The sequence below is a fragment of the Carettochelys insculpta genome, chromosome 1 (assembly GCF_033958435.1).
Source record: "Carettochelys insculpta isolate YL-2023 chromosome 1, ASM3395843v1, whole genome shotgun sequence".
NCBI classification, from domain to species: Eukaryota; Metazoa; Chordata; order Testudines; family Carettochelyidae; genus Carettochelys; species Carettochelys insculpta.
Genome location: NC_134137.1, coordinates 106,925,685 through 106,950,326, shown reverse-complemented (window position 1 = coordinate 106,950,326; position 24,642 = coordinate 106,925,685). Strand labels below are relative to the sequence as shown.

The 24,642-nt window shown below is 43.5% G+C and overlaps 1 protein-coding gene across 1 annotated transcript in view; it reads right to left on the bottom strand.

Annotated features, from left to right (window-relative positions):
* The window catches only part of IPO5 (importin 5), a 98,387-nt gene that overhangs the window by 26,916 nt on the left and 46,829 nt on the right, over window positions 1-24,642 (bottom strand). The window contains exons 15-21 of the mRNA XM_074989418.1: window positions 23,155-23,238; window positions 13,963-14,095; window positions 13,749-13,870; window positions 12,740-12,836; window positions 10,372-10,544; window positions 9,740-9,851; window positions 8,982-9,037 (exon numbers count right to left, since the gene is read on the bottom strand). Of these exons, the coding sequence (XP_074845519.1) occupies window positions 8,982-9,037; window positions 9,740-9,851; window positions 10,372-10,544; window positions 12,740-12,836; window positions 13,749-13,870; window positions 13,963-14,095; window positions 23,155-23,238 (777 nt within the window). The remainder of the gene's footprint in view (window positions 1-8,981; window positions 9,038-9,739; window positions 9,852-10,371; window positions 10,545-12,739; window positions 12,837-13,748; window positions 13,871-13,962; window positions 14,096-23,154; window positions 23,239-24,642) is intronic.

Genomic DNA, 24,642 nt, shown 5'->3' with positions numbered 1-24,642 from the left:
CTCTTAAGAGGGACACTAAATTCCTACAAAAATACTCGTAAAAGTCTCTGATTGGTTCCAAGTGCTCGGAGTGGCAGCAAATGGTGCTGCTTTTGAAATGTAAGCGAGCCCGGGGTTGTGGGGGATTAAAGGCTAGGGGTAGTTTGGTGACATGAATGGGAGGGTTAAAACATGGTGGCCGGTTGGGTCTGTGAAGGGCAAGGGGGGCGGTGTTCACGCTGCTGCAGGTTGAGTCTGTGGGGCCGGAAGCGGGGTTAAGGCTGCAGCAGTTCACGTGCACAGGGGCCAGCAGGGGGTTTAAGTTTCACCAGTTTCTGTGCACTGGGGGGGTTAAATTATAGCAGTTCGGGGTGTGTGGGGCTGGCGGGGGGGGTTAAATTTAGCAATTCGGGGTGCATGGGGCCAGCCGGGGGGGGCCCCGCATTAGGTTTCAGCAGTTCAGGTGTGTGGGGGGGCTTAGGTTTCGATGGTTCAGGGTGCATGGTCCAGCAGGGGGTGGGATGTTAAGTTTCAGTGGATCTGGGTGCACAGGGGCGATGGGGTGGTTACATTTTGGCAGTTTGGGGTGTGCAGGGCCGGCAGTGGGGGGGCGTTAAATTTCAGCAGTTTGGGGTGTGTGGAGCCGGTGGAGGGGTTGGGTTAAATTGCAGCAGTTCAGGGTGCACGGGGCTGGTGGGGGAGGTTGGGTTAAATTTCGGGCTTCGGGTCCACTGGGGGGTTTAAAATTTCAGCAGTTCTGGTGTGCAGGGGGGGCGGAGGGGGCTTAGGTCTTGGCAGTTTGGTGTCTGCAGGGCCGGCAGAGAGGGTCAGGCTGCTGCGGGTTGGAGAGTAAGTCTCATATTAGCAGGGGGAGTTCACCTGTTGAAGTAGGGGAGGTATGTGTGCCTCTTGTTTAAGTGAGTACTCGTAAATAAAGTACTCATTTAATGAGAGATGAGTGTAGCTTGGATGTCCAAAGCAGGTAGGGTGGCTTCACGGTGGTCCTTGCGTAATTTGGATAAAATGTTAAGTTTATGGACTGATTAATATGAAAGGTGGTGGTTACTCTCAGTAAGAAGAAGGTTGGGTATAATCACATTGTGAATTTTGTCTGTGGAGAAAATAGTATAAAGCTGTTCAGCCACAAGAGTTCTAATCTCAACCTGTTTGGCTGATGTTATAGCTACAAGAAAGGTGACCTTCATTGATATGAGTAGTAGCGAGCACCCAGCTAAATGCTCAAACAGTGGTCAAGTGAGGATTCTGAGGACATGATTTAGATAACATGCGAGGCAGAGAAGACTTGGCTTGCTTGGACTTGACTCAGACTTGGTGTGCTTGGACTTGGCTAAGGCCTGTCCTGGGGCAGCGCTCAGTGTCAGATGAGCTCTCCCTGCAAGAGCTTTGCACCAAGACCATGGATTTGGGCAGGAAAATGACTTCTATGATATATTTCTATGCTGGAAGTGTGCTGGCTCACTTCCTGACAGATTTGGGAGTTGAGGCTTTGGTATCTGTTAAGTTCTTGCATGCAGCCTCTAAGGATGTCTCCTGAAAAAGCAACAGGGAATTCTCCACTGAAATAATTTCAAACTGCAGTTCCCAGTCACAACTGGTCCTTGCCTTCAGACTGTTGCAAACACTTTTGTGGGAGGTTTTTGTGAGCAAAGAAGTCAACAGTGGGAGTTTGCCTGAGAAGTGTCAGAAGAACTAAGGTGAGTATGGCATGAGAGGGCGCTGTGTTGTGAGCTGGTGGGGTGAGTATCTGAGTGCCTGTCTGTGACCATTTGCTTGACTGGGGCTGGTTGCTGGGACTGTTTGACCATGTCTAATGGTAAGGTGTGACTGTTTGAAAAGCGTGAATTGGGAGTGCTTTGTTCCAGTTGGACCTTGAGAGGCTGATTTGGTCTGGAGGCAAGGTTTTGAGCTGGGACACCTGGTCTGAGCTAGCTACCTATAAAAAGAAAAACTAAACAGTTTTTGGATGCAAATCAGCATTTGATACTGGAGGCACTGCATGCTGAAAGAACTCAAATGAACAGTGCAGAATAAGGAAGAAAAGCTACTCTGGTGTCCGCAAAGAAGACAGAGTTAAGTGATTTTTCCTCAGGTTCTCTGTACAAGAACTACAGAAGAAAAGGCTTTGAAAGAGAGACTTCTCAGAAGTGGGGTCAGAAGAGACATCACCAACCAGAAGGCATGGAATGCACTGCCTAGGAATGGAGATTCCACAACCACTATTCCCAAGAGGAGACTGGTTATGGTGGTTGGGGAATCCGTCCTCCAAGGGATGGAGTGAGACATCTGCTGTCCAGACTGGGAAACCCTGAGGTGTGCTGTTTGCCTGGCGCTAGAATTCAGGATGTCACTAAGTCTTCTAAGACTGATCAAGCCATTGGCCTGCTACCCCTTCCCATTTCTCCATGGGATATAAGTGATACTGCCAAGAATGACCTTGAGAGGATCACTGTAGCTGTAGCACTGAAGAAAAATCAAGGAGTTTGAGATACCAGTTGTGTTCTTGTCCATCCTCCCTATTGAAGGAAAAAGCTCAGGCAGTGATTGTTGAATTTTGGAAGTGAATGCATGGTTGTGCAGGTGGTGTCAGAGAGAAGGCTTTGGATTCTTTGACCATGAGATCATGTTCCAAGACGGAATGGCAGGAAAAGATGACATCAACCTAACCAAGAGAGAGGGAAGAGCATCTTTACTAGCAGTCTTGCTAACCTAGTGTGGAGGGCTTTAAACTAGGTTTGTCAAGGGATGGTCATCTAAGCAGAGGTAAGTGGGGAAGTGGGATACTGAGAAGAAACAAGAAAAGTGCAGAGAAGGACCCGATCTGTACTGTGAAAGTAGGGCAACCAGCTAGTTTCTTTAGGTGAACGTACACAAATGCAAGAAGGCTGGGAAACAAGCAGGAAGAACTGGAAGTCCTGGCCCAGTCAAGGAACTGCTGTGACTGGAATAACAGATACATAGTGGGAGCGTGGTGGGATGTCTCCCATGACTGGAGTACTGGCATGGAAGGGTATAAACTGTTCAGGCAGGGGAGAAAAGGTAGTGGAGCTGCAGTGTATGTAAGAGAGAGCAGTATGACTACTCAGAGCTCCAGTACAAAACAAGGGGAAAACATATTGAGAGTCTCTGGCTTAAATTTAGGTGAGAGCAATAGGGTGATGTCGGGGTGGGGATCTGCTATAGATCAGATCAAATGGATGAGGCTTTATTCAAACAACTAACCATAGCTTTCAGATCACAGGCTCTGGCCCCTGCCATCTGCTAGGAGACCAATATAGTAGTACACAGACAAGCCAGGAACTTTTGGAGAATGCTGGGGACAACTTCCGGGTACAAACGCTGAAGAAACAAACCAAGTGCCATGCTCAGCTTGAGCCACTACTTAAACAGGGTGGAACTGGTAGGGAAGCAGAAGTGGGTGACAGCCTAGGCAGCAGTGATCATGAGATGGTTGAGTTCAGGATCCTGGCCAAAGAGAGAAAGGAGAGCAGCAAAATATAGATCCTGGACTTCAGAAAAGCAGACCCTCTCCCTCAGGGAACTAATAAGCAGGGTCCCCTGGGTCACTACCATGAGGGGGAAGGGAATCCAGGAGAGTTGTCTGTATTTTAAGAAACCTTACTAAAAGCACAGGAACGCACCATCCTGATATGCAGTTTAAAAAAAAAAATGCAAAAATATGATAGGTGACCAGCCTGGCTTCACAGAGAAATCTTTGATGAGTTTCATCACAAAAAGAAAGTTTACAAGTAGTAGAAACTTGGACAGATGACTAGGGAAAGTCTAAATATACTACAAAAGCATGCAGGGGTGTAAACAGGAAGGCCGAAGTGTAGGTGGAGGTGCAGCTAACAAGGGATGTGAAAGACAAGAATGGTTTCTGCAGGCTTGTTAGCAATGCAAGGCTGGTCAGGGAAAGTGTGGGACCTTTACTGAATGAGGGAGGTAACCCAATGACATATGTGGAAAAAGCTGTAGTATTCAATGCTTTTTTGCATCTGTCTTCAAAGGCATGGGTCAGCTCCCTGAGTACTGCACTAAGCAGCCCAGAATGGGAAGAAGGTGGGCAGCTCTCAGTGAAGAAAGAACAGGTTAAGAACTATTTAGAAAAGCTGCACATACACAAATCTATGGGGCTGGATAAAATGCATCTGAGGGTTCTGAGCGAGTTGGCTGATGTGGTTGAAGAGCCATTGTGTTTAAAAAACTGTGGTGACCCAGGGAAGTCCTGGACCATTGGAAAAAGGCAAATGTAGTGCCCATCTTTTAAAAGAAAAGAAAAAAAATAATCTGAGGACCTACAGACTTGTCAGCCTCACCTCATTCCTTGCAAAAAAAAAATCATGGAGGGGGATCATCAAGGAATCTATTTTGAAGCACTTGGAGAGGACAGTGATCAAGAATAGTTAACAGTGATTCATCAAGGGCAAGTCATGCCTGACCAACGTGGTGCCTTCTATGACGAAGTAACTGGCTCTGCGGGAATGGGGAAGGTGGTGGACCTCAACTTTACAAAAACTTTTGGTAGTCTCCCAGAGTATGCTCGTTAGCACATTAAAAGTAGTATGGCTTGGATAAACAGACTAAGGTGGACAGAAAGCTGGCTAGATCGGGCTCAATGGGTAGTGATCAACAGCTCTCCCTGGTTGGTGGCTGATATTGAACGGTGTACCCCAAGAGGCGGTTCTGGAGATGGTTTTATTCAACTTCTTTATTAATAAAGTGAGTGACGGGATAGATTGTATCCTCAGCAAATTTGCATATGATCCCAAACTAGGGCAAAGAGGCTGATATGCTGGCAAGTAGAGAAAAGGTCCAGAGTGAGCTAGACAATTGAAGGATTGGGCCAAAAGAAATCCGATGAGCTTTAACAAGAATTGCGCTTAGGATGAAGGAAACCAGAGCATCACTACAGGCTGGGAACTGACTAGCTGACCAACAGTTCTGAAGAAAAGTACCCAGGGATTACAGTGTATGACAAGCTGGATATAAAGACAGTGTACCCTTGTAGCCAAGAATGTTAATGGCATACTGGGGTGCATTAGTAGAAGCACTGCCAGCAGATCTAGGGAAGTGATTATTCTCTTTTATTGGGCACTGGTGAGGCTGCATCTGGAGTATTGCATCCAGTTCTGAGCCCCCATTACAGAAAGGATGTGGACACACTGGAGAGAATCCAGCAGAGGGCAACCCAGAGGCTTAGAAGGCTGGAGCATGTGACTTCTGAGGAGAAGGATTTGGGCTTTTTTAGTCTACAGAAGAGAAGAGTGGGTGGGGGGATTTAACGCAGCCTTCAACTACTGAAGGGGGGTTCCAAAAGAGGATGGCAAGAGGCTGTACAGCGGTGACAGAGAACAGAACGAGGTGCAATGGTCAAGCTCCAGGTTGGCTATTAGGAAAAACTACTTCACAAGGAGAGTGGTGCTCTGGAATGGGTTACCGAGGCAGGTGGTAGAATCTCTTTCCCCTAGAGGTCTAAGTCCTTGTTTGACAAAGCCCTGGAGGGGGAGATTTAGTTGGCCCTGGTCCTGCTTTCAACAGAGGCTTGCACTCAACCTCCTGAGGTCTCTTCAAACCCTATGGACTGGGCATCCAAGGAGTGGCTGTCTGAGATGGGCATAAGACTTCCAACAACAGTTGCATTTCTTAAAACCTGAGGAGCCCAGCATGTTGTCTCTGACAGGCATTTTTAGTCATGGAAGATGTGACTATCCAATACAGAGCGAAATCAAAACTTATTCCTAGCTATGGCTATAAAGCTAAAGTAAAGACATAAATGGCTAACAGTAAGGGTTTTCTCTATTTATTTCAAGGAACAAAGAGTTCCAGGGGTATCAGCTATTTAGGGGTACCTTCAATTATTCCAAACTTAAGATTAATTCTTTTTTCCTCTGCAGAAATCTGAAAAGCAGCACTGTGGGAGCATTCCATCTACAACTAAGGATAGCAGAGAAAACTGTGCAGGGTCAGGCCACGTGTGCAACATGCTAGGCACTAGCGCCTCAAGACAGCTACCACACATGTACGTCTCAACTGACCACTTCTGCAAAAAATCTCCAATTATCAGTGTCAGGATCTGAAACTCAGCTGAAACACAGACACTACACAAAGAAGAAACTGGTTGGTCCCTTGTTTAATTCAGCTGAATGAGGATTTTCCTACAGCTTCCTAATGCCTCAACAGTTTTTACACTGAGGGCTTGTCTACACTTGTCCCCAACTTCGAATGTGGCATAGTAATCAGGCTGATGGGAGATTACTAATGAAGTGCTGCTGTGAATATGCAGCATTTTGTTAAGCTAATTCTCCCGTGTGCATCTTGGAAGTGCCTGCGCTATTTGGAAGCACCTTTACTCCTCAAAATTACTTGAGCCCATAGATTGAGACCAGAGATGTAAAAAAAAAAAAAAGTCCTTGATCAGGCAAATCAAGATGGAACCTCACAAACACACAAAGTTGTACTAAATAAACAGAAATTCTAAATAAATATTTATATCTATGTATAGAAGAATGACCAAATGAACAATAAGAGCAGCAAGTCCTCGCCAAGCTACACTAAACAATACACCACTCCAAGTGAAGACACAGGCAGTTAAGAAGCATGTAGAGCAGCAGCAGATTTGTCCCACCCATACATCTTTGCGCCAGAGCCCAAAGATATTGGCCGTACACGTGTGGACCCATGAATCAAAAATGCATGGGTATGCACACATCCCAGAATATCCACAGGGACACTGTTCAAAAGACATTAATGCTCTGAGTAAGATTATTCTAATGCATTCCTCTTCAGAATCTCTTATGACAACTTCATGGAAACAATTTTACATGTCAGGTTATTATTCATGGTGTAAAGTAAAGCGTTCTATATATTCTGAAAAGGAAGTGTATAGCACTAATTCTTAGTTAAAATTTATAACTTGCATTCTCTTCACAATGAATTTCAATACCTTTGAAAATATTGAAAAAAAATCTGAAAATACTGAAAACTGAATGGTTCCTCTGTAAGGCTCAAAATTCCTCAGGCAGGCCATGGTTTGTGCTAAAGGCCCCCTATTCAATTCCTGAAGTCTGGAGTAGGCCTATAATACAGAAACCCAGCTAGCATGAGTGGAAAGATACCTCTCTGGGCCCCCTTCTCCCTTATCTCCCTCACAATACCCAGAGAAGGGCAGGAAGAGCCTTGAAGTCTGGAGGGAGGAATAGCTGCTTCAGCAACTACATTCCCAGGAGAGGCCCTGCATGTGGAAACCAACTGCTAGTGCTGTATGCTGTTAATGACTTGTTTAAATCTTCTAGATAATGCTCCCAGAGGTGCTAGCGTGGAGACATCACCACATTCTCTACCCTATCTTGACACAAACTGGCCATTGTACATCTGTTTTGGTTAACATGTAGCGGAAACCACCTGTTCTAGAGATAAGCTATGGGTGGGGATACTCTGTATCCTTTTTAGATTATTGGCTTACTGTGCTCATTTCATCTTGCTGCTAGAACCTATCCAGGTGTGGGTGACACCTGGGTCATAGTTTCCCCCCACCCATCAATAATCTATACAATCAGTTGTAAATCTATTGCCTGGCAGTGCTTCACTGAATCCTGATGGGCAAACTGGCACTCCACCAGCGGTGTGTGTAATAAGCCCTCCTGCTTCCTTCATACACGGGTGTCCAGACTTTGTTCCAACAGTCTGTTAAAAGATCTCCTTACAGAGATCATACGTCACTGAATGATTATGTACAGTAACAGATTTTTTCCTCAAAATAACCATGTGTAACTTGTTAAGTGCAATCCTGGCACGCAATTTCTGCAACTTCTAGCAAGTACTATCTATTCAGACTACTTGCATCCCATTATTCAGTTGTAAGAATTTAAGAGAGCATTAACTGAAGAGCCCAAATGAGAGACTAGTTGGAATGGGCTGAGGTGCATGGATAAAAAGGCTTTTACTATAAATGTTTCCTGCTTTCCAATATAATCTTTTGGACTACTCAGAGTACCCAGTGCAGCACCCAAATAACCCAGAAGCCAAACTGCCAACATGAAATGCTTACAGTGCAGGTTGGGGTGGGGGGGGGAATCTTACTCTGATGGAGAAGCAATGCTGACTGAGATGCTTAACTGATGGCTCGCATACATACCAATACAGGTTTTCTGCTTTTTACTCTGGGGCTAGAAGCTAAAATGTCTTGGCACTGAGGAACAGAAAGTCAGGCCTCTTAGCTCTGCTTATCAGGGCCTGTCACTGGAAGGACTTTAGTACCAACTTTCCTACTCTCCTCTGGGAATTACAGCAATGTCTTTATCAGGCCTCAAGCAGCCACCTTCAGTGAGTAGCTCTAAGTCAAAGGCTCTTTAAATGTCAGCTGTTCTGGGTGTTAGATATAAAGTTTGGTTGACTAAACCTAGTAGCTTCCACAATCAGAAACAGTTAGAGGTTTCCATCTTAAGTTGTTTCAGGTTCTACAGTCTCCACTCAGTGACTAGCTAGCATGGTCCTTAACACATGATGCCACTGAAGATCCAAATGGCTTGCAGACTGCCTTTGCTCGTGTCAGCAACACCACACAGGCCCAAAAACGAAAAAGCAGGCCAAATTGTCTAAACCTTGGAAAATACCTGGAATGGTACAATGATTGAAAAGGCTTTAAAAAGCCGAATTCTATTTAGAAGAGAAACCTCTTAAAAAGACGAAACAGGTTATTAGGAAAAGCTCTGCTCTAAATTCATTCCATCAACACTTAGTATATACTTTCAAGTTCCAGACTGCAGTTTTGCACCAAAAGAAAATGCTTGCTAGAAACTTCTGAGGAAGCATGCCAAAGATGCACTTCTCAACATGGAGAATCCATATGGGCAAGTCTCAAAGGATTTGGTGCTGTTTGTTTCAATTCAGCAACATGTCACTATGGTGTAATGTCTGTCCCCACATACTTGCTGCTCAGTGCAAATTTTGTTTAAACCAACTCAAAAATTAAAATTACTTACTTCATCTTGTAATGATTCTTCAACTTGCTCATCATAGTCTTCATCTTGTCTTTTCACTAAATTAAAAAGGAAAAAAAAAATGAGGTCTAGAGGTTTCCTCTAGGATCCAACCCTACAAACAGTGCAGAAACGGCTCACAAAGATACAGTAATGGGTAACGGAAGATTCCTGAAAGTGCTGCAAGATGAAACAGTCAGAACCTTTTGTCAGAGTGAAGGAGACATTTGGAAAATAAGGACAATGCACAGAACAGGTTATATGCGAGTAAGAGAGGGACCAGAGAGAAAAGCAATCTTGTTCTGGGAAAAGTGAACAGACCCAAAAAAAAGAGGGGGGGTGCGCGGGGGAAGGCACCTAAGAAATGGGGCACCAAAAACAGTCGTAACAGTAGCACTGTTTTTGTTAGAATTAAAATCAGTTGAATGAAATTGTTCTCACAGATTTACGGTCTGGCAATTTGTAGAAATCATTAAGTGAAATTCTAAACTTCTAGTTGAGCAGCAGCATTTTTTGTAAACAATTCAAATGGAGAATAAAACTTTTGGCAGACTGTTTCAAAGGTCAAATACTAATTACAATGTGTACCTCACTTCTAGTCAGAATGCATTTAGTTTCAGCTTACTGCTACTGCATTTCACGATGAGGTAACTCAGGAGAGGATAAACAAGCAACCAGTCAACATGAGATGTTTAGAACCTCCCTTTTTAATGCAAATCATTAAACTTATTCTAATACACATAAGGTGAAAACTAACTTACCCTGTCTTAACTCTTGATTTTTAAAGTGCTCTTCTAGTTTTCCTTTCAGTATTCCTCCAAGTTCTTCGAAGTGTTCATTGTTAAGGCATCCATCTCCCATTACCTCAATGCACTAATGAAGTATAGTATGTTCAAAACAGAAGTTTTAAACATTAAACACTACTCAAATAGCAGCACTGAAATTTTAACATGTGGAAAATGACCCCAAAGTAACCCCAAATGAAACTTACTGGACTAAAGACTAGCTATAATTTAACTGAGTAACACAAAGGTGAACTATATACAACAAGAATAGCTAGGGATATCTTGCAAAGCCAGAGAATTAAGGCTCCAGTGGCTGTCCCTGGCAGTAAGAAGGAACTGGATGGGTGGTGGGTTGGTAGAACCCTATATACTGTGCCAGAGGGCTCCACAGCTGACTCAACAACAGGTACTGATAGTGGAAAAATCTTCAGACAATCATGAACATCATGTGCACACACCCCTAGTGGAATTTACATGAGAAGTTACTTGAAGTAGAATCTCCTTTACTAGTAATTTAAATTTATGGCACGTACTAAGTTTTCTTGGCACTGTTAAATGTACACAAGTTCTTAATAATGGCATAATTTCTATGAAGAAAAAAAGATCACCTTTGCAAATGAATGCATTATTTCTGAGAGTACATCTGAATCAGGTTCTGTTCCTATAGCTTTAATCAGCGCATCACACATGAAATGCCACATCTGTGTGAGGTACTCTGGTCCACGAACTCTAGCACAGTCAAGGAGAAGAGGCATAGATTCTGCTGCTGCCACACGAACACGTTTGATTATTAAGGAAATAGTGGAAAATTGAGATAACACTGAAGTTTGTTTCCTGGTGCTAAAAATCATACTTCAAAAGAGGTGCAGAATTCCCATCTTAAACTATCACCAATCACCCCGAACTTAAACACTTCTTTTCACAACTATTCAAATATTTAATCAGAGAAACTTGATATAAAAGATATGTTTGCTACATGCAAGTTTTAATATTTATCATATACAATTAAGGTTAAAAAAAGCTAGTCAGGTATTTCCTTGCCTTGTTGATCTATGCTGCCACCAATATTTATGTTTACTTAATTTTCCTTTAAAAACAAACAAAACAAAAAAAAGCAGCCATATTTACTAAAAGAACCAAACTAGCTTAGAAAGGTAGGCATAAGACATTTGTCACGTTAAGTGATTATTCTGGTACTGGTTGCATCTCTCCACTCAGGTACTCTCTCATCCGGCAACATCCATCATCCAGCATGATTTTAGCTAGCTGGATGACCACTTACCATGGTTGTGACCAGATACCCATGGTCCCACAAATAGTAACAGAGAGACAGCCAAGCTAGTCTATATACTACAAAAACAAAAAAGCAGTCCAGTAGCACTTCAAAGACTAACAAAATTAATACTTTTGTTAGTCTTTAAAGCACTACCGGGCTGCTTTTTAGTTTTGGTGGTCCCATAAAGTTTGCTTACAGCCACTAGCCCTATTTCAGTGTTCTGCGGTGTTATTTACCCCAAATGTCTTCTAAGAGCCCAGTAAGCAGTGCAAGTGATGGTAATGCTGTTAGACAAGACTGACCTTCCATGGTCTGGCAAATGCTCTGTTTTGGCATTGGTCAGGTCCCAAGGGTGCCAGACTAGAGAGGCTCAACTTCTATTTACCTGATAGGAAAAACTACAGAAGAAAAATATACACGTTTAAATATAGCACATTTTTGCCAAAGCTACCAGCCTCCTTTGATGATGCAATCTGAATAAAGCTAAGGTCTATGAGCTCAAAAACATATGCTAAATATTGAAGTTGTGAAAACCGTCCTTGTCCATCGTGGCAAGACTAAATGGCAAACAAAATATTTCAAAATTGGTTTTGGACATTTTAACACCCGATTTACCTCTTCTTCATCCTCTGAATTATGTTGTGAGGGCTTGTCATCAGATAAGGGCTGGGGGCAAACACATTTAGGGACAGTTAGAGCTGGTTTTCATTTGGACAAGAGAAAGAGAGGGATGTGCAGCAATTAAGATTCAAACTCTAATTTGCATAGATATTGGAACTAGATGTCCAAGCCAATGGACAAAATTTAAAGAATTACTCAAGTAATATTTATTGCTGGACTGACACTTTGTAATGGATCAGGCTGAAAAAATGTAAAGCTACCAACTTATAAAATACTGAAAAATTCAGTTTGCTAGAGACATATCTTCCTGACAGTAAACTGTTGAACTTGCACACTCATGAAAAGATAAGCAGAACTGAAGCTGAGTTTTTCAGTACGGTAAACCCTCAATTTAAACGACCCCCAATATAACGGACTTTGGAAATAATGGACGCTGTCTGCCAGCCCCCGCAAATAAATGCCAGAGACTCAGAGCTGCCACTGGAGCTGGAGGAGCTGCTGAAGAGGCTGGGGTCACCAGGACTGGAGGGGCCACCGCAGTGACTGAAGCCACCAGGCCCAGAGCAGTTGTGGGGGAAACAGGGCATCTGCAGCAGGGCACAGGAGCTCTCCTCCCCTAGTCCCACATGTGTCTGGAGCATGTCGGTGCCCAGCTGCCACTGCCTGCAATGATGCAGAGCACCAGCCACAGCCTCAGAGGCTGCTGGCAGGCTAGGGACAGCCACACTCTACTTTTGCACGGGTGGCTCAGAGCCAGGGGCTGGAGGACCCACAGCGTTGAGAGCTGCAGGAGGTGGAAGGAGCCATGCTGGCATTCAGCTCCTCTCCTGGTAATTGGGAGAGGGAGATAGAGGTGTGAAGGGAAGAATGAGACAGGAGGAGGAAGGGAAGGAGGGGCAGAAGACAGGAGTGAATGATGGGCTAGGAAAGTCAGTGCATCATCACACAGGATAACCATTCGGGTATAACAGACTTTCGGCATTAGCAGACACCCTTTCCCCCCATTAGTACGTAAATCGACAGTTTACTGTAGTAAAACGGCTAGTTACATTTCTATTGGTTTTACATGAAAAGGATATCATCATGGAAATAGAATTTTAACAAAGGAACCATCAGTTTTACAACTTGCTCTGTATACTCCACAAATCCTTCTTTTAATTCCTTAGCATAGCAAACCTGAAACAAAAGAATTTTATCAGTACCAGAGTAAAAGCATTACTGAACATTTCATAGATAGCGGGCAGTTGGAGTAAGGTAAGAGCTTGATGACCATATATTTTTTCCCACTAGTGGCTAAATATTTTAGACAAAATGTGTACAGAGTAAGGTCGCAAAATTCACAACTATAACACTGGCAAATTCAATTATTTGCATGCAGGGGGATTGCCCGGCCCCACCACAGCAGTGGCTGAGCCCCTGCTTCTTCCCTCCCCCTTGAAAAGGGAATAACCTGACCCCACCAAAGGAGCGGCTGCTGGAACCAAGCCACTCCTTCCCTCCCCCTTGATGGAGTCAGGCAATCCCCTGTCAAGGGCGAGGGAAGGAGCGGCTTGCCTCCAGCAGCCACTGCTGTGGTGGAGCCAGACAATCCACTTGTTAAGATTTGTATCTCCCCCAAAGGGTAAAATGCTATTCGCGAAATACAACATTTGCGAGGGTTCTCAATGCCGAACACTCATAAACCCTACTGTACTTCGTTACACACAACAGAAAATTTTTTCCTAGAGCTACTTTTGCTGATGTAAGGAGTATTCTCTCAGACATCTCCCCCAAGCAGAATTTTTATAAATGTTAACAGAACTTAAGACCCACAGAAAAAATAGTCTCCGTATTTTAAAGTCACCTGAAGAGCTTGAAACCCAAACTGCAGCGATATGTATCCAAAAATGTAAACCACCTATATTAGAATGCAAGCAGTAAGTCGAGGATAAGTTATCACTCGCCACAAAAGAAGTGTGCATGATCACACCCCTGTATCGCAAGAATAAAAAATCTGTATATATAGGACTCAGATTTAATAATATTATTAATTTAATTCTACAGAAGAACCTAGCAAGAAGTAGCTGACCAAAATTTTCTATTACCCACCAGCATCTGGCATGCAGTTGCTTTTTCTTCAAGGCCTGCAGTTTTGATTCCAAAACTCTGCTGATCTCCTAAGTTTACGAATTCCCAACCATCATCATCACTCATATTCTCCATATCTTGGGCTGTAATAGAAGGAACAAACAAATAGTTCTACAAATGCCGCCAAACCTTTTATTTCAAAGATTTTCTAAATAAATTAATAGTTATAACCTACTGTCTAGTAGAGCTACTTCAGGTTTAATTGATGCAGTCTTCATTAAAGGCCCCATGACGACAGGAAGGTATTGCTGAAATTCTTTTCCAAGGATTTTGCACATTCTAGCCCATGCAGAAATCATGTAAGATATCTGTGAAAGCAGTTTAAAGCTCACATAAACACACTCATTACTACCATTTTTCAATGTGTATTAAAACTAAAAAAGGAAGGAAATGCATTTATTTTATACAGCAGTACATAAAAACAGTGTTTAAAAGGAAATGCTATAAGTTTTGGCCTTTCCTTCCAGGTGCCACAGTTGAATGTGGATGGCCTAAGAACCACTAACCACTGTTTTCGTAACACTGGCTCTTGATACAACATTGATGTGATCTGTTTTTAGGAAACTCATGTTAATTTCTTTACTGTCAGTTGGCTGTAATATCTGGTTTCAAATCTCAAAATTACTGCCTTCAATGAAAAAAATATGCACATAATTTACCAATGTGGAGTCTACCATCTGACTACTATGACATCAAAGCTCAACCACTCTAGAGCAGCAAATGCAGGGACAGATCTGAGGCAGCTGTGGGCTGACAGCTGAGAGTTGGGAGATCAGCAGGTGCTATCCACACCCCCAGCATAATCTCTCCATTCCTACTGGCCAGATTCTAGAAACTAGCCAACAGGAGGAGATTTTGCTGGGAGCTGGGGCAAGGCATGAAACCTCCCCCACCTCCCAGTATCTGGAGCAGAGACCCCATGGAGCAAACAACAGTTTGCCACCTAGATAAGTCTCCTAGACAGTGACTGTCTCTGGCACCCCAGATGATGCCTTTTCCACATAACACAAACCCTCTACCTCTCCTCCTGCTCCCAGACCCTGCACCCCAAACCCCTGCCCCAGCTCACAACCCATATGCCTGCACCCCAGTCCTATAACCCGAGTGCCCTTCTGCACACAACCTTCATAAAAAAGTGGCCCTTGACCACTTACCAGAATCCTGGAGCGCTCCCTCCCCACACAAAAAAAATATCGTCCATCCCTGGGACAATGTACCAGCCCTCTGATAATGGGATTTCAAAAATAGGATTAAAAAAATAAGGGTCTATTTTATCCATACTCCAGCATCCCACTATCTATGCCAGAGACTAAATCACCACACAACCTGTAGTAATAGAGAATCTGATCTAAGTGGGACAGCCTTTATAAACCAGACCTCTCTCAATTAACAGCATACTCAATCCTAACCAACCAGAAACCTTTCACTCTACCGACTGGAATGAGGGCTGCTCCCTGAACTCAGTTACAAACTAACCTCTAACAGCCATCTGCACTGTTTTTAGAATTTCCCACCACCCTCAAAGCCACATTGCCTAATTTTTAGGCAACTAGGGGTTGCCACACCCCCAGGAACTACCAGTCCAAGGCTACACTGGAACTACAGAAAGGCAGAGTGGGGAATTACACTATGCTCACTGACCAATATACAGTATTATGCCTAATGTCTCAAGAGATCAAGCACATTCAGGGTTTACCATAGCCATCTTTAAGGCTGCCAAAGTCTGTATAGCATGCCTGATAAAGGTGCAGACCTACTTAAACAGTTAATTGATCACATCACTAAAGCAGACAAAAGTCAAATCTGAGAGGTAAATAAAACAGAAGAGTGGCACCATTATGAGGAATATCCACAGATGTCTGGAAGTTTTTCTTCTCGATCTATTTTCTAGGAACAAAATGAGAAAGGCACAGAAATAAAGAACACACTGAAAGCCTGCAACTTTCAAATCTTATCACCAGAACCTGAACGTCTTGGGAAGAAAAGCCAACACTCACAGTTCTAGTTTCATGCCCCATGTAAAACAGGAGCAATATCCAAGATACAGCAAAAAGCTAAAAGGTGACCTTTTCTAAAGTCAGACAAAAACCCACTTCAGCATCCAATACAACTAAAGCTGTCACTAAAAACTCCTGGAGTGGATGATGCTTTAGAGAATTACGTCCACGATTAAACAATTTTTGAGTGATGATTCCAGCTAAATTGAAGCAATTGTAGACCAAATGCCAGCACTCATAATGTACAGTTAGAATGAATTTCAAGGCAAAAAAGCTGGAGCTGTGCTTTTTTTTTTTTTTTTTTTTTTTTAAACCTTACAGCAGCCTCTGACAACAACATCTGCACACTGGTTTTGCTGTACAAAATGTCAAGAGTTCTTTCTAGATGGGTTATCAAAGCAACTGAGTTGATGCTTCACAGTAGACATTTTCAGGTGGTGCCGGGCCATGAAACCGTCACATGGAGATTACAAAAGAATGGACTCCTACACCAGGCTTGATATTGACACCAACTTGAATTAATGTACCCATCAATGACCTGTCTAGTGAATAAGACCATCTCAAGGTGGTATGGCACTGGTCTTGATTATGGAGGGGAAAACCAACTACAATAAGGATCACGTCAACATGCTTCCATTCACAGCATGCTCAGACAACTTGTGGGTAAATCTCTGATCAGTGCCTGGCAAGTGATCCAAAGCCCTGTATCGAGATACAGGTCACCAAAGATGTATCTGTCTATAGATAATCTGGGGCTCACTTTCTGCTATTCAGATGGAGAAAGCGTGCACAGAATTTAACCAAACTGGGGCACAACAAACACAGCCTAACTGTTCCATGAGAATTATCACAGGCATATTGAGGCCAACAAAAATCTGGTATGGTTTCTAGTCCTAGACAATGTATCTCCACCATCAGACAGCCAACATCAGAACATAGTCAACAAACTGATGACCAAAATACAGCAAATGCCACATTTAAAACTGTTCTGTGATAGCTGGGATGTACCCTGCCACCAACTGTGCAACAGAAATCCTATCTGGACAGTGCTGCACATACGGATATCAGCTCACTGAATTTGACAGAATGGAAGAGACAATGATTACCAGAAACTCCCACATAACCACACTCTATGAACAAGCTACCTGACTCTGGGCTGCTCACTACTTCTGCAGCCAGTTTCGTACACTCATGTGATGCATGGTTCACTATGCCAATAAAGTCCTTGCTTGGGGCGTTCAAGACAAGCTAACTGTACATCTGTGAAAGATACTGTATAAATGCCAGATGGTCGCTCTTTTCATGCTGAGGGAGGTTTTCCCAAGATGAGCACTGGTGATTCAGAAGCCAATGACTGGCTTAAGGACAGCTATTATATTTTAAACCTTGTCCTGCCCTCCCCAATTGCTATTCTTTGTTCATATATTGCCAAAATTCAAAAATGGAGCTCAAAGCAAAGTAGTAGTAGTCAGTTCTATCTGTAAGTGGTTTGTAACAAGATAGATGTTACACATCACCACATTAACCTGTACCATCAGAAAAGCAATGCCTAGGAAATCCTTTATCTTCAAGTTTCCAATCTGCTGGCTTGGATACGGGTGATGTCCCTGCAGTGGAACTACTTTTACCCTCACGGTCTCCAAAAGTCTACTTCTTACGAAGAAAATTACACAATTTGCACATTAAGATTTACTGAACCTTTGACTCCAAAAAAGGTACACAAGTCGTAATCTACCACGCGTGTTTTGAGGGAAACAAGTTTCAGATACAGTCACGGAAACACAAGACACAGGGGGGAAAAACAAAAAAAAACAAAAAAAACAAAAAACCAGAACATTTAAGAAGGTAAGGGCATAAAAGCAGGTACAGAATGACTCAAGGGAATTAATCCAGTTTTGCACAGAACTGTAGTTTGTCACAGAGGAAGAATAAGAAGGGGTGCAATAGTGCATCTCAAATGGATTGAGTTTAAACAGAACATCTCATTAATCCAATGTCTACAATCTGCAAAATACATCTTACCTTTAATACACACTCATCCTTTGATATATGAGCACAACTGGTTCCCAAATTTCAGCTTGTAGGCAAACAAACACTAAATTCCTATGAAAATACACGTAAAAGTCTCCAATTTGTTCCAAGGGCTTGCAGCTTGACATACACCAGTTGAGTTTAGGTACTTTTCTGAGGTATTTGTATAGTTTGGCACCAGAAATAGGATGTAGTGTATGTACATAGAGCAGGGATTTCCAACCTATGGGTTGGGACCCAAACATGGGTCCCATTAGATTTGTTAAAGATCGCCAGCTGTGCAGTTCCCAGATCAATGTGGCTGTTAAAGAAGCCATCTGCAGTTTCTTAATACTGCTGCCTCAGGCAGATATCTATCAATAGCAATAACAGCTGCCATCTCCAGCAATCTCTGTCACTAGGGATAGCAATTATTTTATGCCTAGGTGCTGAGACCTTAACACTTGAGTTAATTGATGGGAGCAGGAGGGCTGGGGGAGCCACCCAGCCTAGCAGCCCAGGTGAAGAGGCAGTGAGAGGAGGAGTGTCTAAGGTTGGGGCTGTTGAGGGATGCATAAGGCCGGGGAAGGTCTAAGGCTGGAGGAGGTTGGGACCATAAGGGGCAGTAAAAACCTGGCTGAGGGTGAGGTCTGCAGGGCAGGTGGGGGGTCTAATACAGTAAACCCTGGAGTTACCCAGGGGCTGTTCCAGCAACCCCTGCATAACTCAAATTTTCCTGCAAGGGGAGGGGAGCCAGGAATCACCAGGGCTGGTCAGTTTCCTGGCTCCCAGAGTGGCAGGAGCTGGGAACCAGGGGCAGGCTGGTTCCAGTCTCCCCATGGCTTGTGCGGCCAGGAAACTGATCAGCTCATGGCTAGTCAGTTTCACATTTCCGCCATTGCAGGGAAGGGAACCAGGCTAAGAGCCTTCTCCCTCTCTTCCTCCAGCCGAAGGGCTGTCAGATAGCTGCATGTCTGAGGGAAGGGAGGGAGAAGGCTCCAGCTGCGGGTCTCTTTCTTTCTCGCTCTCTTCCTCTCCGCCCCCCACCCCCAGGGACCCCACGGCTGGAGCTGAGCCAGCTGCAAGGCTGCAGGTCTCCTCACCCCACCCCACCCCACCCCCGCAGTCACGGACACCACTCATAAGTGGGGGAAGTTCACTCATACATTGAATAAAAGGTAGGTATATATGTTCCTCGTATTAGCAAGTACTCATTAAATGAGGGATGAGTGTACTGCTAGAAAGTTAATACAATCTTTTAACCTTCACTGACAGGTGAAGAAAGTTTCCACAGGGGCACAGGTATACAAAAACCATAATGGAACCTCTCAACCTGATATGGACTTCTTGTCCATCTGCTATATTTTAGCAAGTTTGCCTGTTTGATCAAGAACTCTTCCTAAACTGTAAGGCCTAGGAGCACCACATTCAGTAGTTTCCTCAATAAACCTTAATAGAGAGTTAAAGGCCAAGCAACTCTGGGGGCAAATCTGCTAGTAGGAAATATCCTGAAGAGAGGAACTTTGTTAGAATGTCTATGAAAATTCCTTGCCATCCTGTTTTGACTACTTTAACTATTTTCTGCTGGTAATACCATTATTCTTCCTCTCTAATCTACCCTGAAATGATTGTTCTTCGCAAAGCAAGCTTCTGAAGTGACAAGGGTGATGACTTCATGCAGATGCTTCACAAATGAGTCTTAGGCCTGACCTACCTGAGGGGATAAAAACCTCACAATCATAGAATCCTAGGGATGAAAGGGACCTTAAGAGGTCATTGAGTCCTGCCCCCTGCTTCAAATTTAAGGGACTTAGCTTCACCACAGGGCTCATTAAGTTGATTTTAAGAGGCTATAAGGTTGACTTTTGTAAACCCCATTTTTCAAGGAGTAACACAAAAATAGATTTTTCAAAGTCAAGCTTATGCTAATGCAGATGGCAGCATTATTAAAATAGATTTTATTTGCCTGCAAAAGTATCCCATAATGCCCCCAATGTGTGCTTTCTGGTCATTACTTCACCTCCACTACTCTCCAGGTGTGCAGGAAGCAAGTGACATCAGCCCAGGAATTCTGAATTCATTCTCTTTCTGGAGAGCAGAACTTGGAGAGCAGAGCTCAGGAGCGTACCTCATCAGGATTTAGCAGCCGAGACTGAGAAAGCTGTTTTCTGCATTTCACAGGGCTCACGCTCTCCCTCCCACCATGCAGCTCTTACATTTTAAAGCAGTCCCTGCTGGAACTGCAGATGGTCCCCCTCCACATAATGCACAATCATGGCCTCCACACCATGTTCTCTTGTTTCTCCTTGCTGAGGGCCCAGAATGAAGCAGACTTGGGGAGGGCAAGGACAACCTCATCCTCTATATAAAAATATGGCATTGTGAAAGTGCCATAAAGTGTCCTTTACTGGTTAAAATGGGGTGGGGTGCAGTTGGAGGTGCTTTCAGTAAAGGTCAAGCACACATCAGCTGCAGGGGAAGGGTGTAACAATAATTAAGTGCAAATGATTCATTTGGCTACCTGCTCTTTCACAAAGCTGTTTTTCAAAGAATCCCTGATTTGTATTGCATTGTACTTCACTAATTGCCCTGGTCATCCAGCTGTTCATAAACACTGTCCAGAACATCTGCCTCTGCCCTCTTCTGCAGCCAGTATTTTCTGAAAACAGTTGTTTTTTCTGCCTTTTTAAAAAAGTCACCCCAACAGTTCTCAGAAGAAAGGTTTCCTACACTCTCCCTGCAGGGCCACACTTCCGTCTCAAAGTGTGCAGCTTGCAGGACAATTTCCTGTGAAGTAATGGAGCTTGTGGGCCTCTCTTCCTTTCCCTCTCCCACACAGTCAGTTGAGCTAGTGCGTCTTTACCAGAAAAGGCAAGGGAATCCTTGCTATTCACAGACAAAGTAATTCTTGAGTGGGGCGAACAGGTGCTGAATGACTGGGACATGCCACGCTCTCTCAAATAGCCTCTGACGAACTCTATGGCCCATGTTGGACACATCTGGATAGTGAAGTGGGAACCCAAAAATCCTCTCTCAGTGCACCAGTAATTTTCTTCTTTGCTATCCTACTGTACCTCCAAACAGTTCCAAAGCTTAACTCTCAGTCCTTGAAACTAACAGAGGCCTGTTCATCACATGCAGATTGGCCCGACTAGCATGCTGTCAATCTCCACAGGGCTGGACTCTAGGAAGCATCTTGAGTCACAGCCAGGCCACTTTTTTTGCGGTCTAGGAAGTCTGGCTCATAAATAGCCAGCTCTGAAGGTGCCAGTCACCACAAGGTTAGACTCTAGGAAGTGTTCCCAAGTCAGGGGCAGGCTTTGGAAAATGGATGTTTGTTTTCAATGGCAGGGGGTGAGGGCAAGGCACCCTGGGATGACGACATCACACACCCACTACCACTTATGGTACATTTCCCCACCCCCCATAACAAACTGGCAAAAAAAATGCAATAAGTCTGCAGGAACTGTGGAATAGGTGCCCACAATGCACTGCTGCAATAGTTGAACTTTGACAATTTACCAGGGACACACTAAGTCAACTTTTTGAGCAGGTGTGGACTTTCAACTTCACAAAAATCTAGTGTTAAGAAGTCAGCTTTAACAAATTCAACTTTATTCTCAAGTGTAGCCATACCCTCAGTTATGGAAAAGAGTGTGGAGGCCTCAAGAGACTTTGCTCTTAACTTTAGTCATGGTCAGAGTTAAAGCGACAATTCTCTCTGCTGGAGATTTTGAAAGGGCAAAAGTAAGCTTAGTACAGGAGTGTTTAGTGTGTTAGACAGGTATACAAATTCTCTAGGGACTCAGCTGTATCAACTAAAAGAAAAAGCAGCCATGGAAAGAGCTTAGCTTACCCTGAAAACTGAACTAAGGTTTAAACATAAGGATGCAAAGGGCTGATTGTATTTTCCTACAGGACTTCTGGTAGGGAAGACTCATAATCCTATAATTCTATGCAAACTATTTATCAGTCCCATCTCTAAAAAGAGGAGCAGAAATGACTGGTAGAAATTACATGACATAACATGACAACTGTCTTCAGAAAATATCAAATGCAAAGGAGGGCAGAGGCAGATATTCTGGGCAGTGTTTATGAACATCTGGGACTCAAGGGCAATCAGTAAAGCAGAGACAAATGTAATGCGAATCAGGGATGGTTTGAAAAACAGCTTTTTGAATGAGCAGACAGCCACTGGGGGGAGGAATCTCAGTGATCTGAGCACTGGCCTGCTAAACCCATTGTGAGTACAATCCTTGAGGGGGCCATTTAGGGATCTAGGGCAAATATATTAAAAAAAAAGAAACCTGTCAAGATTGGTGACAGGCCCTGCTGTGAGGGCAGGAGACTGGCACTGAGGACCTCTGGAGATCCCTTCCAGTTCGACAAGATAGGTATGTCTCCATACAGTAAACCCTGGATTTAATGGACTAATGGAGGGGAGGGGTGTCCATTAAACCCAAAAGTCTGTTAAATATGAGTGTTTATTGCCCACCCACTCCTGCCAGGCTCCCCCACTCCCTTCTGCTCCCCTCACAAAAAAATGCCAGTGACTCAGAGCAGCCGTCATTGGAGAAACTGACAAAGCCTGCTGCCACTGTATGAGCGTGGAAGGCGTATTTTTGGGAAGAGGAACTTACACAATAGATCTTAAGGTAGAAGGTCAGGATCCAGTACAGTAAGTAAAAGATGTATGAAAATGTTATTTACTACATCTTTTCCTGCTGCCTCAGAGGTTCTGTTTTCTGACAACTTTTGTATTAATGTACTGTTGAAAAAATGCAGCACAGTAAAGCTACATTTTATTCTATCTTGTGCATTCACAAATTAAAGTCTGTTATGTTAAAGCTGATATCAAAAATGACCACTTGGGTCTACAGATCTGAAGCAGAATTTGCATTATGCTAACATTTATAAAACAGTGGCATTTCAACTCATTTAACATGGAAGTTATGTCAAAATCTTAATTCATTTGTAATCATTTTCACAGTGAAACCACTATAAAACTGTTTACGATAAGAATATAGTAAATGGGTTCAATGCTTAAGAGACTAGCATAAGAGTTGCACATAAATGAAGTTTGATGCTGATGCCTGCATTGCAAGTTCCTTCTCAAATCCTTTCATTCAATGAAATTTCACTTTTAAACCACTTCTACGCTATGTAGATCCCATGCATTGTAGTAGACTTAGGAGTGCTTCTCTGTGGCCAAAAAAACTCAGCAGCTAATTTTTTTAAACAGTTACACACTTATGTTGCATGTGGCACTTCATAAATTTTCCATAAAAAGCAAGAGAATGAAGGACATTAAATATTAGGTACCAGATACTTGCTATATAAGTGAGCATCTTCTGACATACCTGGGGGTCATCATCTTCTAGATCACTGAAGTCTGTCTGTGTCTTCAGCAACAGCTGCATCACATCTGATGCGTCCTGCATAAACTAGTAAAAATACAACATGGTGAAATTTCGTAACAGTCAGTGCTTACTTCGCGTTGAGGCACATAATACTCTATGATTTTAGAGGAATTCAGCTTAAAAGCAAACATTCCTATCACAGAATAAGATAATATACTCTTGAGACTAATCTTCCACTGAAGATGTAACCTTCGCTATGGTCAGGCGGCAGTGATTCTCAACTGTGGTCCATGTGACATCTTCAGGCCCGTAACTAGGGTGAGGCAGGAGGGGCACTTACCCTAGCTGCAGAGCCAGTGGGGGGGAAGTGGGGAGAGGGAAGGGTGTACATAGGGCCCAGCATCATCACACCTGCCACTCACAGCAGGGAGTGAATCGGGCTCAGCAGCACTATCAGGAGGCTAAGTTGTATTCAGTAGCCCTCATCCTGCAGGACTGTGTCCAGTGACTCTCTGTATCAGGCTCCCCAGCACTAGGACTGCAGCAGCAGGTGGGCAGCACTACTGCAAAGTTGAGATAAGAGGCCAGAGGACCTGGGGAATAGGGGCCTAGTGCTGCAGAGTGGAAGTGCAATAGCACATAGGGGGCAAGCTTTAGATGCGGGGGCTGGTCTCTGGATAGGAGAGTGCTAGAAATCAGTCCATCAGTGTGGGACCAGTGTGCCCTGTACAGTAAATCCTGTCTTTGTCAGGCAGGCACATTTGGCAGCCCAGTGTTAGGGTTGGGGTAGGGAATGGAAGGGGTAGAAGATGAAGGAAGAGAACAGTCTTTGGCTAATGGGGTCTTGCACCAGGAAGGATTCCCCGTATTTGTAGGGAGGCTCTGTAGTCATGCTCTCCAGGCACTCAGCCATGCCATGCCAACCATACAGTAAACTTGTTAACTTTAACAAACTAATCTTTTGACTTACTATGCCTATTTAAAATGCTCTTGGTCAACATTGCCACTGTTGAAATGAAAGGTGCTACTGTAAAGCTGTTATCCAGCACTCAATTAACCAGAAAGCTCAAATTAACTGGTATTTCTGATCTCTCCCAACACAAATCTTCAAATCTGGTAACTGGGATTAATATATTGTCAAACACGTTATACAAGTGTATGTTTCACACACTACTTTTATGCAGACGTAGCAAGACAAGCAGGCTAGTATTAGAGATTTATTGAAAAAGCAGCTGTGTTACACGGTCATTACAGATACAGTCCAAGCTCCTACACCATCTACAATGATAATTGATGCTGATGATGACCAAGGCACTGCCAAGATCCTGAAGTGCCTACTGAATCAAATAAAAATTAAATTATGTTCCATATAGCTTTAGTACTGTGTATTTTTAGTTATCTGGATGTACATCATGCCCTGCCCACAGTGATGTGCAGTGTCATAAAGTAACATACTGTGTAGAAAACTTTACCTGTACCTAGGCATTT